Genomic DNA, 17,752 nt, shown 5'->3' with positions numbered 1-17,752 from the left:
TAGGAACTGTAGATAGTCTAGAGAATGAGATCAGTGATGTAATAGGGTGCTCAATGGAGTAGAGCACTGTAGGCTTTTGTACAGAATTATGGCTTTTTCTTAAGAAAAAATATGATGCTCCTGTAGTGTACTGAGCAGATTACTAAATTAATTGCCCAGGTATAAAACCGAATTACTCAAACTGCTATGTTAAAATGAAATATAGTTTGGCAAATGTTCCCAGGGAGATCAATTGGGAAAAATGATAAAAGTGAGGCAGATGATGTTATGATAGCTATGAGAATAGTGAATAGATTGCATTCTAGATTTCTGATGAATCAGATGTTAAGTATGGGTAAAAAATCACTCCAAATGTGGAGTCCAGAACAACTGAGTTAAGGTTATGCAACACATGTGCACAGAAGTGTATGCAAATGCTTGTGCAAATTTCCACACATATAAATGCATGTAAATGCACATGTATCTCTACTTTTATGCTTTTGAAAATACAAAATATTGAGTATAATGATGATGTACAACATGAAATTATAACTGAACAATATATAAATGAAACTGATGTCCTTATTGTGTAGTAAACATTTGAAAAAAATATTATATTTATTTTAAAAAGTAAAGGGTAGCCTCATATACATAACTGAATTTTTTTCCTCCATACTTTTAGCCATTTTCCTTAAAATGTTTTTATTTAAAAAAACATTCTAGAATGTTCTCCTTTAATATCCCTTTGAATCACTGACAATATATTTTAGAGTATTTTTTCTTGCTAATTTTTCTTCACCATATGTAAAATATAAGAATACTTGCAGTCTCTTTATGAAAATCTCTCTTTCCAGGTTGTTTATCACATTTCATTGTTTATTCTGAGATTATTTAAATTTACCCCAATTTGATGTTGTGGGAAGTGTGATGTTTAGTACTAATTTTCTATATCAATTCAATAATTTTCCGAAGACACAGAATGTGTAGAAATGCTAAAATAAGATTAGGTTCTTCTCCCTAAGTTATAAAATTTTTGTCTACATATTCTAATCTCATTTTTTACCATCTTTTCATTCCATGTATTGAGTGAAAACTTCACCATTTTTTGATGTGTGTATCTTGAGTTTTTTGAAATGTATAATAGTGCTGATGAAAATAAATCTCTCAGAATGTTGTAAATGTAAATGTGCATATATAAACATATATATATATATATATATATATATATATATATATATATATATATATATATGACATTAGTCTTAAGATAAATTTTAAAATGTGTTACATAATGCAATTTTTCATAATTGGAACTATGAAATGGTTTAACTATATTTAGCTAAATTTAAATATAGCTTAATGTGAATGTGCATGCAACAGTATGCATGTTTTTGAAGATAAGTGCATCCAGAATTCAGAAATAATAAAAACTATCTATTTTCATGCTTTGGAATCTCAGATAAGAGTGGTCATATTAAGAAGCAGAGATAAAAAGAGACAGCAAGAAATAATTCAAATGCTGGTAAAGTAATACCCTATCAACACTGCAGCAATTCTTAATGTGTGTTATATATAGAAATAAGATCAGTCATTGTTTTCAAGCCTGCTAAATAAAACTGAACTCTCGGAATGGCATGCCACTTGACCTCTCAGGAGTTCGCCAGAGGTATTTAACTGGTGTAAAGGGGACTCACTTGCAAGTGTCTCCTGTTTGCATGACAGTTTCTCCTGCTAGTTCACACAATGTTCAAAAGACACAGGTCCCTTGCCTCAGATCGCAAGCGAGAATTATTCTTCCAAAGAGTTTCACGGTCCATAATGAAGAATGATATAAGAAATTTCCACTCTTTGTCGCAACTTGTACTCTCAGCAGGCCCTCTAAAAGCAACTCCAGCAGTCAAGCACTCAAAAACTACTCACTTTGAGATAGAAATCCTTGATGCTCAAACCAGGAAACAGATATGCATCGTGGATAAGGTGAGTTTTATTTACTTAATTGTTTTAATTATATCTCAACCAAAGATTATTAATCCCTTGATTAAATGCTTACAGGACTGTGTTAAGAAAACATTCCTATCTTTTAAACTTAATTTTAAATTGAACAGGACAGAAACTTTATGAATTGTTTCAGGGGAAGATATTTGCTGTGTTTTAATATTCTATTTAAATTAATTAAATGGTAAATAATAATTAGGATATGGTTTTCCAGCTTTCTGTTGACCATTATGCCCAAGTGAATTTCTAATGCTCAATATCTCAGCCTATGATAAAACTATTTCTAGATTTTCTCATCAGGCATTTTATTGCATGTGCAAATTAGTATAGAATTTCAAGTGTTTGTAGAAAATAATAAGCAAAATGTCATGGAAGTTACCAGTAGCAATACAAAATATTTATCATAAAATCTAGCCATTTTAAAACTTTATGTTAAGGTGTTATTTGGCTTAAAAATAACTTTTGTTTGTTTAAAAACACAAGTTCACTTTTGTTTGCTTAAAAATCAGAGTTCAAATTCCTGAAAAGAATGTCTATTCACATTCATCCAATTTATACTCATATTCACAGATGGGTCATTAAGAAATGATAAAATACATACATCTCAAGTGAGAAAATTTAAGTGTGAATATATGTGCAGATTTTAGATATACATATATATGTAAAATAATACAAAATAATTTATTTCTCATAAAATTGAAAAGTAACTAGTTTATGAAGAGAAAGGCTTATGTTTTTAATACAACATTCCCTAATTTATTTTGCTTTAAAAACATGCTGCAAGAGTGTTTGCTGTCATCTTAAAAATAAAATTCAACTATGCATTCCATTTAATCATTCTCTAGATGGGCTTTTAGATAAGAGGAAAAGAGAATAAATTATTTACTGCTTTTAATTCCCAAGATCATCTGTAGTTTCATGTTTACTAATTGCAATAACATAACCAATCTATTAATTGTGCAATATTATTTATTTGTGATGAAAATAAAGATTAAGGACTTTTACAATTACATACAGATCATAGATTGTATTTAATAGATCAAAAAATTTTCCTTTTCTACAATTTTGAATAATATGCTTTTTAATATTTCTACTGGGGCATATATATGATTAATATATTATGTAAAATAGAATTTTGATATATGGAATTCATACATGATATAATTTCTTTTTACTATCTCAATAAAAGTTTGGATTTTTTAATAGCATACAAGAGTATCATAAACTTAGAAAATAAAATTATCAATCAGAATTTGCTACTGTTGGCAATATCTCATTATCAATAATCAAAATTGTATAACAAGGATACCATTAAATCAGGGGAGATTAGACAACTAATGGAATAGAAAGAAAGTAAGTCAGATTTCTACCTTGAAGTGATAGGAAGTAATCAGTGTCTAATCAGTTCCTTCATACATGTAAAATATGTATGACTGAGATTTTATTTGAAGGTAAGAGGAATTTTTGTGTTTCTGGATATCAGTTTGAAAAAATAGAAAAGAAAACATTCAGAAAGTCACCATTCTTAAAGATTTTTTCTTATTAATCTCATATGTGAACTGTTAAGAGTCCTGGTATTTTCACCTCAAGTGGAAAAACTTTATAGAAGTCCAGTAGGCTAAATAGGAGATTAACTTTGGATTCCTCACCTTCCTTTACTGCACAATCCATTTATAGGACATATAACATACTGTATTCAAACCTTTGACTTCACAGTAGAATTTAATTGCATTGTTTTCTTATTTTTATTTTTTTAATTTGGTAAATTGTTTCATAATGCTTATGGCACACTTGAGACAAAAAAAGTGGATGACTATTTTTTTTATTCAAGATTCCTAGCAGTTTGCATTTATAAATATCAGAAAGTCAAATTTTCTATCTTGTTTATGACACTGTTTTTCTTAGACAGGTTAGTAAGCTATTTATTAAGATAACATTAAGTCCTGTTTTTGCACTTGGCTTTTACCCAGTATACAAAAGGAATGTTGCTTATCACTTGGTCCCTGTCTTTCAATACTTATCACGTTACAAGTTAGTACAAGTTAAGTATGATATACTTTGGAACTAAACATGCCGGAACTGAATCCTTGCTACATCATGCCTATGTATGAAGACTAAAAAAAGCCAATAAATTGCTTCTCCCAGGGCTTGTATTTAGAATATAGGTATAATAAAATCTATTTTGTGAGCTTATATTAAAAAGAAGAATAATGCCTTAAACATGACAGTAACAATTTCTTTTAATTTTAATAATAATTTTGAAAGACAATGTGGTTTATACCTATAATCTAAAAAAAAAAAAGAGAAAACTTTTATATCTGGCTCAAAATTTTAAATATGTTTTTTGATATTTGATTATCTAATGACATGACAGGAAACCTTCTACTAATTTCTCCAGCTTCAGCCTTTTATTGTCCCTGTTTTGAAGTGTTGTAATTGTCTACCTCATTTGGCTTTTCTCATTCTGTGTGAGCCTCTTCTATTACTGCTCAGAATGAGAGCTTGCTGAAGCACCAGTGAGGCAGTGACAAAAACGTATGCTAAATTCAAAAGGCCATTCTCATACTATGTTGACAACATTTTCCACTGTTAATAAATTCATTTTTTCTTTGTGGTATTGTGGATTGAATCCAGGAGTGTTTTACTACAGAGTTGCATTCCCTGATCATCTCCATCTCCTCCTCCTCCTCCTCCTCCTCTTCCTCCTCCTCCTTACTTTTTCTCCTTATTCTTTCTCCTCCTCCTCCTTATTCTTTCTCCTCTTCCTCCTCCTCCTCTTCCTCCTCCTCCTTACTTTTTCTCCTTACTTTTTCTCCTTATTCTTTCTCCTCCTCCTCCTTATTCTTTCTCCTCTTCCTCCTCCTCCTCCTCCTTACTCATCCTTTTCCTCCTCCTCCTTCTCTTCTTCCTCCTTCTTACTTTTTCTCCTCCTCCTCCTCCTTATTCTTTCTCCTCCTCCTCCTTATTCTTTCTCCTCATCCTCCTCCTCCTTACTCATCCTTTTCCTCTTCCTCCTCCATCCTCCTCCTCCTCCCTCCTCCTCCTCCCTCCTCCTCCTCCTTCCTCCTCCTCCTCCCTCCTCCTCCTCCCTCCTCCTCCTCCTCCTCCTCCTCCTCCTCCTCCTCCTCCTCCTCCTCCTCCTCTTTCTTCTTCTTCTTCTCTCTCTCTCTTTCTTTCTCTCTTTTTTTCTTTCTTATTTTGGGACAATATCTTGCTAATTTGCCAAGATTAGCCTCAAACTTATGATCTTCCTCCCTCAGCTTTCTGAGTTGGTGACATTGTAGGAATGTAATCAGAGCCTCTTCTATAAAATATTTTGTTGAATTTTGTTGTATATATGTAGTTTAACCTGTAGTACTTTGTCGGCTACTCCCTTTCCTTTCTGCTGATTCATTATCTGCTGTATTGGGTGTGGACGCTCAGCTCAGGCATCAGAACTTCTTTCCATCTTCAGCAATTGCCATATTTAGTTCTATAGTTATAACTATCATCTGCCTATTGATGACTTTAAAGTTTATAACTGCAATCTATTTCACTTCCTGAACTTTTTTTTTGTTCATCTGTATATCTAGCTATCTAGTTATCTATCATCTATCTAATCTATTTACTTATGTACAATCCATCTGGATCTTTCTAGGTATTTCAAACTTAGTATATCTAAAACATCACTTTGTCTTTTCCCAATAATATTCAATATTGTTCTCCAAATAAATAAGTGGGAACTACATTCTTCAAATAGCTCAAGGCAAAGACTTAGAGGAGTCCTTATTCATCATCTCTTAATCTCACCCCACATGAAATCTATCTTCTTGGCATTACCTCCAAAATATATCCAGACTTTGACAAACTTCCACCACCTCTACTGCCAGAACTCCTAGATCTTTACCCTACTTTTGTCATTAGCACTTTCAATGTATTCCCTACATAGAAACCAGAACCAGCCTGTTGAATTGTGTCAGATAATACCATGCTCTTCTCAAAACTAGTCAAAACTAGATGAGGCTAATCTCCTTTATATCTTAACAGTCATTCCTGCAAACCTACTGACTATTTAAAACTGCTATTTAAAACACTATTACTTTTCCTGTTTTAATTCTTTACTGAATTTATTACCATCTAACATACATTTTTTTAAATTAGTTTATTTGGCTTACCTTAATATGTCAGCTTCACAAAGCAAAGATTTTGTGGTTACTTGTTTTTCACTCCAGTATTTTCTGGGTTTATAGCAGTATTTGGCACAAAGTGTTTAACCAGTATGTAATGAATAAATGGACAGCTGTTTGAGAAGTATGTGGATTTGAAAGTGCACATGTCTAGTAGTGAGAGTTTTAAGGTAGACGGATATAATATTGAAAATACATCTATTTTATGAAAAATGCAAATATATTAACTTAAAAAGGCATTTTCTAAATCCATTTCACCAAATCCCAAATTCCTCATAGCCTGCCCCAAACACAGATGCAGATAATGTAACTTTGTATTTTCGAATAATTCATTAATAGATAGTCATGCTCTGATGACAAAAGTTAGCACATTTTATCAATATCAGATGGAGATATTGATTTAATTAATTTAGTTATTTCCCATGAGTGCTTAGCATAATATAACCAATTAAGGATGATTCAAACTGAAATATCAAAAATAAATTTTAAAACTTTTCTTTTTAAAAATTCTTTTTAGTTGTAGATGGACACAATATCTTTATTTTTATTTGTTTATTTTTTATGTGGTGCTGAGGATTGAACCCAGGGCCTCACACATGCGAGGCAAGTACTCTACCACTGAGCTAAAACCCCAGCCCCTAAATTTTAAAACTTTAACAATGAATTATTTCCAGTTGTTGCCTATTTTTGCCTTGCTTCTATTTTGGTAAATTTCAGAAGCTTATCTGGTGATAAGTCACTGAATCCAGAGCATGACAAGAACTCTAAACGCTAGGACTGATAAATGTTTCCAGTATCATCCCAGTCACTCTTTGATCTTTTTTCCAAGGAAATTGACCTCAAAAGATCACTTTTTCTGGTGATTTTTTTTCATTATGTCAAAATTCTGAAAAACTTTCTTGATTTCTTACAAATAAAACAAAGTGCTTAATGATTTTCTAATCTTTCTAGTGGCCAAAATAACAGAGAATAGTAGGGAGCATTATGGAATTGGAAGACTGCATAAAAATTGAACACTTAACTCTTAGAAATTTAGAGAATTCTTGATTGACAATTGTCAAGATTGTCACTTTTAATGTTTTACTTTGCACCTGATACTTTTCCTTGTTTTGTTTATCTATAACATGAAAATGTGATGTACCTTAGAATGTCTTCTGGAAGTTTCAGAACCTCATGTTTCTTCCTTTTTCTTCTTTTTTCTCTTTCTCTACTTCTCTTCTCCCCTTCCTCTCATCCCTGCCTGTTTTTCTTCTCCTTCTCAGTCCACTTGCTCCTACTGTTTCTGATAGAGCATGATATAATTAAAAACTTATAAGCTTTGAATTCAGATGCAAGAGAATTTTGATACAAACTTCAAGGTGCATTTTCTTTTTTTTTGGAAATTTTCCAATATCTCTGTCCCTTATTATCCTTTTCTGCAAATGAATTTGATATTATTTTTCTATCCCTTTATAGAGGAAGACATTGTAACACAGAGATAGTGATAGATAGCAATGAATAAAATTGTTCATAACAAGAGGTCTTAATATTCTACCCTGAGAAGCATTAATGAGTGCCCTTAGCCTAAATTGGGTTTTGTTTATTTCATGGCTGTAAACTATAAAGATATCATTATTGTCCTCTAATATATGAAATGTAGTGATACTTTATTTATAAATTCTACATAAATAAGTTTAGAAAATGCATTTTTTTATTCAGAAGTCCAAGCAAGATAATTTCGATGATAAGGGAGACATTGGTAGTATCAAAGATTGTTAAGAACCATAGACAAATATTGTAAGCATTCCTGGCATTGAATGTCATGGTGTTTATTGTCGTATTTAATAGGCTACCTAAGGTAAAGGGATTTGAGGGGAAGTGCAATATGGAACAGGTTATGACAATCAGTAGAGGATACAAAATTTGACTTTGTTGGCAGATATTTCTTTTGTAACCAGTTTATTTTCAGCTCTGCACTCTCTCTTATGATAAGTTCTTGTGATTCCTCTTCTTGGAATTGCTTTAATCTGTTCTCTAATACTACTGCATGTTTCATCATTCTAACCTGCTCACCATTCCTAGACCACATTTTGCAATTTCTATTTTTTGAATTTTGAGCAAACTTGATTCCTTTGCTTGGGGTGTTTTCTACCACAATCTGTCCATTTCACAAGGTCCAATGGAGCTGATAAGTCCTTTGTGTGGCACATATGAGATCCTATATGCAGATGTGTTCTTCGTCCCAATAACACTTGCTTCAAACATCCATTATATCTTTTATCTAATAGTTGGTAATGTGATTTTGTAAGCTATCACGGAAAAATGAAATAATAACGGTGCTTTTTCACTCTGATAATAATAATGAAGTGGGACTTCTCATTGCTAAACTAGTATTTAATTATTAATAATTTATTTCCATTGTATTTTCAATGTGTATCAGTTCATGAAAAATAGAAATAAAAATGCAACTTTGTGTACATGGTTTGAGAATCACTGAGTTAGAGGGCATGAAAATGTACTTCTTAAAATTGACATGAAACAAACAAATCATGTGACCTAAATGTTTTTGTACAAGGAATACATATTGGATATAAAATTAGAACATGTCACATCCAGGCTCCTCTTGCACTCTATTCTAAAGATAGCATTCTGTTGACAGGCAAGGTAAAACTAATAACTCTCAATGATATGTGTTATAAATATAGAAAATAGGCAATAGCTTAAATGACTTAAACTTTTAGACCTATGAAAAGAGAATAAAACTGTTTTTTTAAAATTTTCCTTTAAATAAAATCAAGAAAGATGGGATAGAAAAAGAAATGCTAACCATTAGGGAAATAAAAATAAGTGGACATATTGTACAATTAAAAGAGAGTCTTTTTCTTATTAAATTGAGATTGAATGTAAAAAGTTAATAGTTAAAAACACCTGTTCACAAAGTACATAGACTTTGTTAACATTTCTGTATGAGGAAATAGAGTAATAACTATGACCAAGACAGATAAATAAAGGTGAGAGGTGTATGTCTATTTTGTTATTCATATTGCAGAAGGAGCTATTTATAAGTGGCTACTACAGATTACATGGGTTGAAAATTAAATATTTTTCTTTCTGTACAATATAGGAGCCTTCCTGGAAAGAAAGATTACACATTTTAAAATAAATTGTAATATAGCACATGGCAAACACAAATTTACCTCAAACCATACTGAAATGGCTATGGAAATAATTATTTGTCTATGAAGTTTAGGTGTGAAGATGAGAGTAAAACAAGTATTTCATTAAAGGATGCATTTAAAATCTTAAAAATCATACAAAACAATGTGTTATTCTGGGTGATGTGGAAAGAACATTCCAAAAAAGAATAATTAGCATATTACAGGCAAAGAGCAGGTAGGTAGCAAGTAAGACTCCTGGCCTAATGTTATTATGTGTATGAATTTTGTTGTAGAATGAAACAAACAGAATAAAATGGTATGGCATGGCTGATGATAGAGGATCTAGATGCCTTGTTAAGGCATTCAGACATTACATCACAAATTAGGGGAATGCTTTTTCAGAGCTCTGTTTCAGAAGATTAAATCTGACAACTATGTGGAAGATAGAACAAATAGTAAGAGTTTGAAGATGGTTCAGTAAAACTGAGAAGCAGATCTTTTGGAAGCCTGCTCATGAGTCCCATATTTGGGAGACAACATGATCTCATGGGATTTGCTTAGGCTTTGCAGATACTCAAACACCTCTTATACTTAAACAGCTCATGACATTAGGCAAAGTTTGTATTTTCATTCCCCTTATATTGATATATGATATCCTGTTGGAGGTATCCCAAATTACCACCTTCCATAAAGAATTTCCTCAAATTGTTATAACATACAGCCTTCAATACCTTAGGCTATAGTTAACAAATTGACACTTATAAATTTAATAATGAAACTAAATTCTCACATTCATTATATTTTTAGGGAATTAATATATAAAGAAAATTCAATAAAAATTTCACATGCTACTAAAAACACCAATGTAAATATATTTTCCCCCTGTATATGTGCATAATCTGAGTTTTTTCAAAGTAAGTACAATTTTTTTCAAAGTAAGTAAAAATCTATTAGTGCATCTTTAAGATGCACTTGAGCTTTTAAGATGTATACAGGCACATATTCTACTTCTGTCTTTACTACACATCAGCAATCTGTTATAATCAGTTCGGGCTGCTATTTCAAAATTATCATAGATTAAATGGCTTACAAAAACAGAAATTTATTTCTTAAGATATTGCCAGTTAGGAATCCAAGGTCAAGGAGCCAACAGAGTATCTGGTAAGGTATTCCTTGTGTAAAAATGAATGGCCTCCTTCTTCCTATGTGTTCATATAGCAAAATGGTCTAGCAAACTTTCAGGTCTCTTCTAAAAATGAACTAATTTCATTAATGAGGGCTTCATGAATCCTTGTGATTTTTATTATTGTATGCATATCATCAACTTTTGTGCTCCAAGTTACTTACAAACTTTATTTAACTTATTCCTCATTAAAATTAGCATTTAACAAAATGAGCATTAATCTAAAAATTATTGAGAAACGAACATTTCATTACCATATATATTAAATTATCCAAAGCCATAGAAAGGTCTGAAAGGGCAAGTATGTAGCAGGACGACACTGATAATTATAGCACATTATGACTTGAAGTTCTCACACCCCATATTTCTGGACACAAATTTGTACTCCCTAAAGGTTTAAGCTTATGTTATCAGAAGCCTATGAGTGATTAAATATTTTTTTGCTACAATTTGTTTAAAGAAACACCTAAGATCTGCATAGTACTAAATTATATATAATTGTGATTAATCTCAAATTTACCTTTATTTATGTAGTATCTTACTTTATGCCTTGAAAATTATGCTATGCACATAACCACATGACAAGAGCTCAAACGTTTGAATGAAAAGCTTCATTTGAATATGATATTACACCTGAAGCTCATTCAATTGATTATTATGAAGTAGCAAAAATATCTTGCACAGTCATAAACCTAGAATATTGATTTTCTTCCTTCCATTCTGTGGATATGGTGTTCCACATCCACAGATTTTTATGTCTGTATTTAATATACTGAAAAAAAAAATTGTATCTGAACTGAGTATTTATCAACTGTTTGTTTGTATCATTGTTCCCTCAACACCACAGTGTAGCAGCTACTTACATAACATTTAAATTGTATCCTGTGTTATAAATAATTTGGAGAAAATATAACACAAACTATAATAGAAGTAGGGATAAGGTGCAGATTGAGCCCAAATGATACTTTTCTACTGAAGTAATTTGAGAGCAACTAGAAATCTCTTCCAGTTTTAACAGTTTCAGCACATGGAAAGATTATCATGTGGTTGTATCTAACAGTAAAGGGCAGTCTCTTACAGTAGAAATTATCTCCTCTAAGTTCCTTAGGTCCTTGGCCTTTCAGCTTTAACAGAAAGCATAGTACAATAGAGACACTTCTGAAGAGTTCAGAAATGAATGCCAGGGTGAACTCATTTCCCACTTAAAGTTTCATATGTGCAAATCCCTCAGGTTGAACACCATTAGTATATAATATTTTATTAGTGGATTTTTAAACTGACAATCATCAAATAATCTTCAATTCATGTTGATCCTCTGGGATTTCACTGAGTAACCTGAGTGAACTGTGTGTCACCACATTAAGCCTATCAATGTGGAACCCACTTAGTTTCTACCAAAAGTTGGTTCTGTTTGTAAAAGATCTGTTTTGAATTGTGCACCACATCTAGATAACTTATTATATTTGAGAAATAATCATTCCTTCAAGGAATGTTCTACCTCTTCTTTCTTGTAAATTCATCATTGTAACATGTTTTTGTGAAAACAAAAGGAATTATTACCTGTCCTTTTTTCTTATTTCTTTTTGAGTTTTCCCATTATGCATTTTTAATGCCTTTAAAACAGACCCTTAATATTTTTTTCAAGTTTGGAAGTGTATAACTTTGCAGTTATTGGTTATTTGACTTGTTAAAAATTATAATCTAATGTAATTAGTAATTTCTTTTAGCAAAACATTTGATGAATTACTATCTGTCTAAATGAATCTTGTGTTTGTCAATACTGTCGTATACACCACTGAATATGGATTTATTATGTGTTCCTCAGAAGCTTCATTTAATAATATCCAGTTACAATCTGAACTTAATTTAATCAGGACTTTACCATAAAACCTGAAGAAATGATTCAGATTTTATATTACTGCCTTTCAGAAATCTCCCAGTAAAATTCTTAATAAAATGCCTTCATCTTAAAAGCTATTTTTAATGTAGAATTCCTTTAACTCTTGAGATAGTAAGAATGTAAACATCCAAAACAGTCACAGATCTGAATTGTTCATTGCTAAAATAAAATGCTTCATTTTAAAGTGGAAAGAAAAGTTGAATAGTTTTTTTGTGTGTGTGTGTGTGTGTGATTATAGAATATTTATTTATTTATTTATTTATTTATTTATTTATATTTTAATCAGCATTCTTGGCATTGTATAAACCTGATTTCTTTCTAAGAACTTTACTCCCACTTTACCCTCTCCTGCTGAACGGTGTAGTGTAGTGGATAAGAAGAAGGTTTGGAACCCAGCTATTTGCATTCAAATTCCAACTCTGTAGCTTAATTATGTGACTTTGATAAATTATTTAATCATGTTGAATCACAGTTTTCACATCCATAAAATGGAAATAATATATATCTTAAGCCATAAATTTGGTGTGTGAATTAAATTATTTAATAAAGGTAAAGGTCTTGAAATAGTACAGGACTTATTAAATATTCAATGATGTTAATCATTACTGTTAGCAATTTTATTAATGATTCCCCAATGTTATGTCTCTACATAGTAATTTTTAAAAATGTGACAAGAGTGAAATAAGCATTTTAAATATAACACAAAACTAGCTAGCAAATTTACTTCTGTAATTAAAAATTCTAATTTCTATTGAAGTGACAGAAAATAGCATTATATATATATATATATAAAATACATATATATATATATATATATATATATATATAAAATACATATATATATATATATATATATATAAAATACATATATATATATATATATATATATATATGAAGCATTGAAGTTGTCTAACTTATAGCATTCGAAAAAACTCAGTTTCTTTAAAATTCTATTGTTTTTCTACCAAGAAACCTGTGACTAGCGGAGCAGAAATAAAATCCCTTATCAGTATAATTGTTTTTGTCTTTGTTTTTGATGTATTTATTGATAACACTTTTACTTCTTTTGCATTTAAAATTATCTTGGGGGCTGAGGTTGTGGCTCAGTGGTAGAGCACTTGCCTAGCACGTTGAGATGCTTGGTTCGAATCTAAGCACCACATTTAAAAACAATAATAATAAATAAATAAATAAATAAATAAATAAATACAAAGGTATTGTGTCCAAATACAAGTATTTTTAAGTTTTTTGAACATTTTGTTGCATAATAATATAATTTGGAATTGCATATGATATTACCTATTCTACACAATGATAAAAAATCTACTTTCACATCATAATATTTTGTCACTTATATTTGCTTCCCACAAGAAAAGGAACCCACCATTTTTTAATGCAACACCACTGTGTTTTTTTTTAACAAAAATCAATGAAACATGACTATTTTATCATATTTTACTGAGTCAATATATTTTATTGGAATTCCTTATAGGATAAAAATAAAATAAAATTCCAAGACTTCTTAGCAGTCTTTCATGGCTTTATCTGCTAATTTTGAGATTAAACTTAGTCAAAGAAAAGCTTAAAGAATTTGTACATAGTTACATTTAAAAAATAGTTAAAATGTAAGTCAAACTTAATATAATTAAAATATTTCCCTGTGAATAATTTTAATAATTCATATTTTAATTTGTGACTTCCAGATACAAATGGTGTTTGATACTTTAACAATACATATGCTAACTTTATTATATTTATTGGTATTTTGTGTAAGATGTCAGAATTAAAAAACACAGAAAAATAGGAAACTTATAGCCAATATTTCTCAAAAAACTGAAATACTCTCACCCCTTTTTCTATTTTTAATATCCTCATGAAGTTGGCATAAATAGATAACAATCTCTCTTAACAGAGGAATTTAAAAATTATATATAATTATGTTTAAAATGTTTCTCACTGGAAATTTCTGTAATGATAAGACTTATTAATTTTTTTGCCACAAATTTGAGTTAAGCAAAAAATTGGAATGATTTTTCTTCTATTTTTAATGTAAGTGGTCCCATAGGTCATGGTCACATTTGCAGTTAAAGTCCTAGACTTAGATACTGGGAAAAGAATAATCTTGTGATGAATATCTATCATGATCAACAAATCAAATTTTATTATTTTGAGATTCTAATATATCTTGGTTTGTCTGTCAGTCAAGCATAACCTATATGATGCTGACATGTGCACCACTTCATACAAGGAATGGTGTGATGGGGTAATATTTAAATAATGCAACAATAGCTTAATCATTTTTTGACAGAGTGAGGGAATCATCAGAAACTGTAAATATAAAAACTCTGGTGATATAATTGTAAAATAATTGCTAAAATATTGCCTAAATTAACTTATGGATTATAGTACAAAACTAGTGAATTTGCTGATCTGGAAAAATGGGTAGGGATAAATTAACACTGCCAGTGGTTTGCTATTGTATGCCTTTAGCAATGGGTTCTAGAAGAAATGAGTTCACATAATAGCACAAGTGCTGTCAAACAGACAAACAAAAAGAGTTTGAGCCTACTGTCAAAAATATATATATATATATATATATATATATATATGCATATACAAGTATATATATATATATATATATGCATATATATATATATATATATATATATATATATATATATATATATATATCAGTCTGGACTAAAAAGAGGTGTGACTTTTTAAATACTCAAATCATTGTTGACTCCTAAACATGAAAGAGTAGGAAGAGAACTCTCAGGATCAGATAATTCAAAGACTCTGAAATTTGAGCTTGATTCCATGATCAGAAGGAAGTTTACAATACTTCCACAAGAATGTGGAGAATGTATTTTGAAAATATAAAGAATATTGTAACAAATATTTGATGATCAGAAGAGAGAACTCTGTAAATATTAATAGTCTTATTAAGGTGTTTTTTGATTGGTTGTCATGTAGGAGCATGTTAGGAGTAAACTTGCCTATCTCACTGAAGTAATTTTTTTTTCTGCTGTGAAATGCAGGTTGAAGACATACATTTATTAACACAGGGAAGCTTTAACAATTAAACTTATTCTACACCTTTCTAAAAGTGTCTGCCCTCAAAACAATGTAGATGATAACTGCTTTGTCAGATGCCACTGTGAAATAAATGCAGAAGGATATACTACTAACTAATCCTGGGAGTACATGTCTTATGTGTATGGAAAATAACCACTGGCTACTTTAAACCACTGAGTTTTGCAGCACAATCTGGACTATTCTAACAGGTACACAAAATTAAATTGAAATTAAAATTGCTTTCACGATTTGTCAGTTCATCATTAAAGATAGTTTAATCATCAGAACCATCCATAACAAAGAAAAAGGATTAAGAAAAGTTTTTCTGTGTCATTGTCAAATACTTCTGCTTAATTCTTTGTATACATGTCAATGTCAAACATCATTTAAAACTCTATGTCAGAATTACAACGTTATTGTTCATGTAGGGCAGTTACAAATTGATTATATAGATAATCTAACCATTGGATTTTTAACTCTTTAATGAATATTTAGTGAGTGCCTAATATATACTAAGATTTTAGCAAGTAAAGTGTGTGTGTGTGTGTGTGTGTGTGTATACTAGAGATTTAATCCACTTTAACACTGAGCTACATCCTCAGCCCTTTTTATTTTGAGATAAGAAGCTGTGGAGGGCTTCACTAAGTTGCTGATGCTGGCCTCAAACTTATGATCAGTTTACTTCAGCCTACAGAGTTGCTGGAATAAAAGGCATGTGCAACCATTTCTGGCCCTAGCAGGTAACATTCAGTGTAAAAAAAAAACAGCATAAGAGATCTGATTTTAGATATATGAAGTTGAATCAATAGAATTATGAAATTTCTTAGAAAATGAAGTTCAGCTATGATGATGATTCTGGCTTGAAAAATTTTGTGACTATTGATGTCATTAATAGAGTGGAAGCAGTTCTTGGCCAAACACATATTGCATTTAGTTCTGTTTAATTTGAGCTTAGTTGAGACATCCATGCAGACATGTTAAATATCCAACTGTAGAAATAAGTTTGCAGGTATAAAAACAACTTGGCATTAAGAGTATACATTTTGGAATATGATATTAAGGATATGGCATTAATAATATCCTCCTTCTACATAAATAACTTATTTTTACACAGGATAACAAAGGTGATATAATGAATGTGATAGAGCTTCATATATCAGTTAATCTTCAAGCATTTTTCAAAATTTCAAACACACTAAAAGCTAAATGTTCATTGTTCTTTAAGATGAAAAATACTCTGAATTTAAGTATTCAGAATGAATTCTTTTGTGAACATGCAATACGCACAGTTAAATTTGGAAAGTTACATGATCACTTTCAGTGGCTGACAATGTATAATAGCATTTATGAGAACACTGAGTCAATGAGGCAGAAATAATTGTAGCCTCTGTCTTTGTGGTTTCATGTCAAGCAGTCCATTAATAATATGAACTCTCCAAAGTTTATTTTCCTCTCTAATTATTTTTGCCGGGAGCTCCTTTCACATTGTCTGTACTTTAAAAATTGTAACATAAATCTTGGGGTAGGTAAGAAACACAAGACTATAACTTCAAAGTTTGAAGTGACCTTTTAAAATTTGGTTTCAAAATTTATTTTAAATCTGTATTTCTCAGTGTTGTAGGATATGAGTTTGCATATATATAAAAAAAATCTTAGCATTTTATAATATATAAATATTTAATAAATAAAAGTATATTTCAGCTTACACTCAGTAATGATTTCAAATAATCAATAATGTTTTACAACTAATGTTTAATGCTCTCTCAAGTGATATGCCCAATCTGGATGAACTATGGCCTTGTGCTGAGCTCTCTTTGTTTTAGCATCAAATTCATTAAGCAGTTCTTGTAATTTTCCAAAAAAATGAGCAGAGTGGTAGCAAACTTCCATGCTGCCTCTAGAAGTTTCCACCTAGATGATAATGTGTAACTTCCTGTCACATTTCACAGGACAATCAAGTCACATGACTATGCCTGAGTTCAACACAGTAAAGATAAAAAATACTGCATCTAGGAGGATGTCTAGATAGGGATAACAAATATTTCAATAATTATAAATCTGTAAAAGTAAGCTAGGGCTCTCTGGAAAAACATATTTATTCAAAAATTAATGTGCTAAAATTAATTCACTATAACCATATAAGACATCCTGATTCTTCATTCAAAATCTATTAACTTATTTGCTTAGTTTTTAATAATCTGGTTTCTAAGAAAGATGTGAGATCCATAGTAGATAAGTGCAGGAACAAGTTCAAGAAATAAGAACCAACAGCTTTGAGAGTAAGTACTCATCTTGGTAGAAGTGAATTGCTTCC

General features: G+C 30.6%; 1 protein-coding gene across 1 annotated transcript in view; it reads left to right on the top strand.

Moving 5' to 3' along the window:
* The first annotated feature begins 1,722 nt into the window (after positions 1-1,722).
* Positions 1,723-17,752, top strand: part of Tecrl (trans-2,3-enoyl-CoA reductase like) — an 82,208-nt gene continuing 66,178 nt past the window's right edge. Inside the window, exon 1 of the mRNA XM_027947344.3 lies at positions 1,723-1,956. Within this exon, the coding sequence (XP_027803145.1) occupies positions 1,723-1,956 (234 nt within the window). The remainder of the gene's footprint in view (positions 1,957-17,752) is intronic.

Source organism: Marmota flaviventris, chromosome 7, assembly GCF_047511675.1.
Source record: "Marmota flaviventris isolate mMarFla1 chromosome 7, mMarFla1.hap1, whole genome shotgun sequence".
Classification (NCBI taxonomy): Eukaryota; Metazoa; Chordata; class Mammalia; order Rodentia; family Sciuridae; genus Marmota; species Marmota flaviventris.
This window is presented reverse-complemented; position numbering and strand designations above follow the sequence as displayed.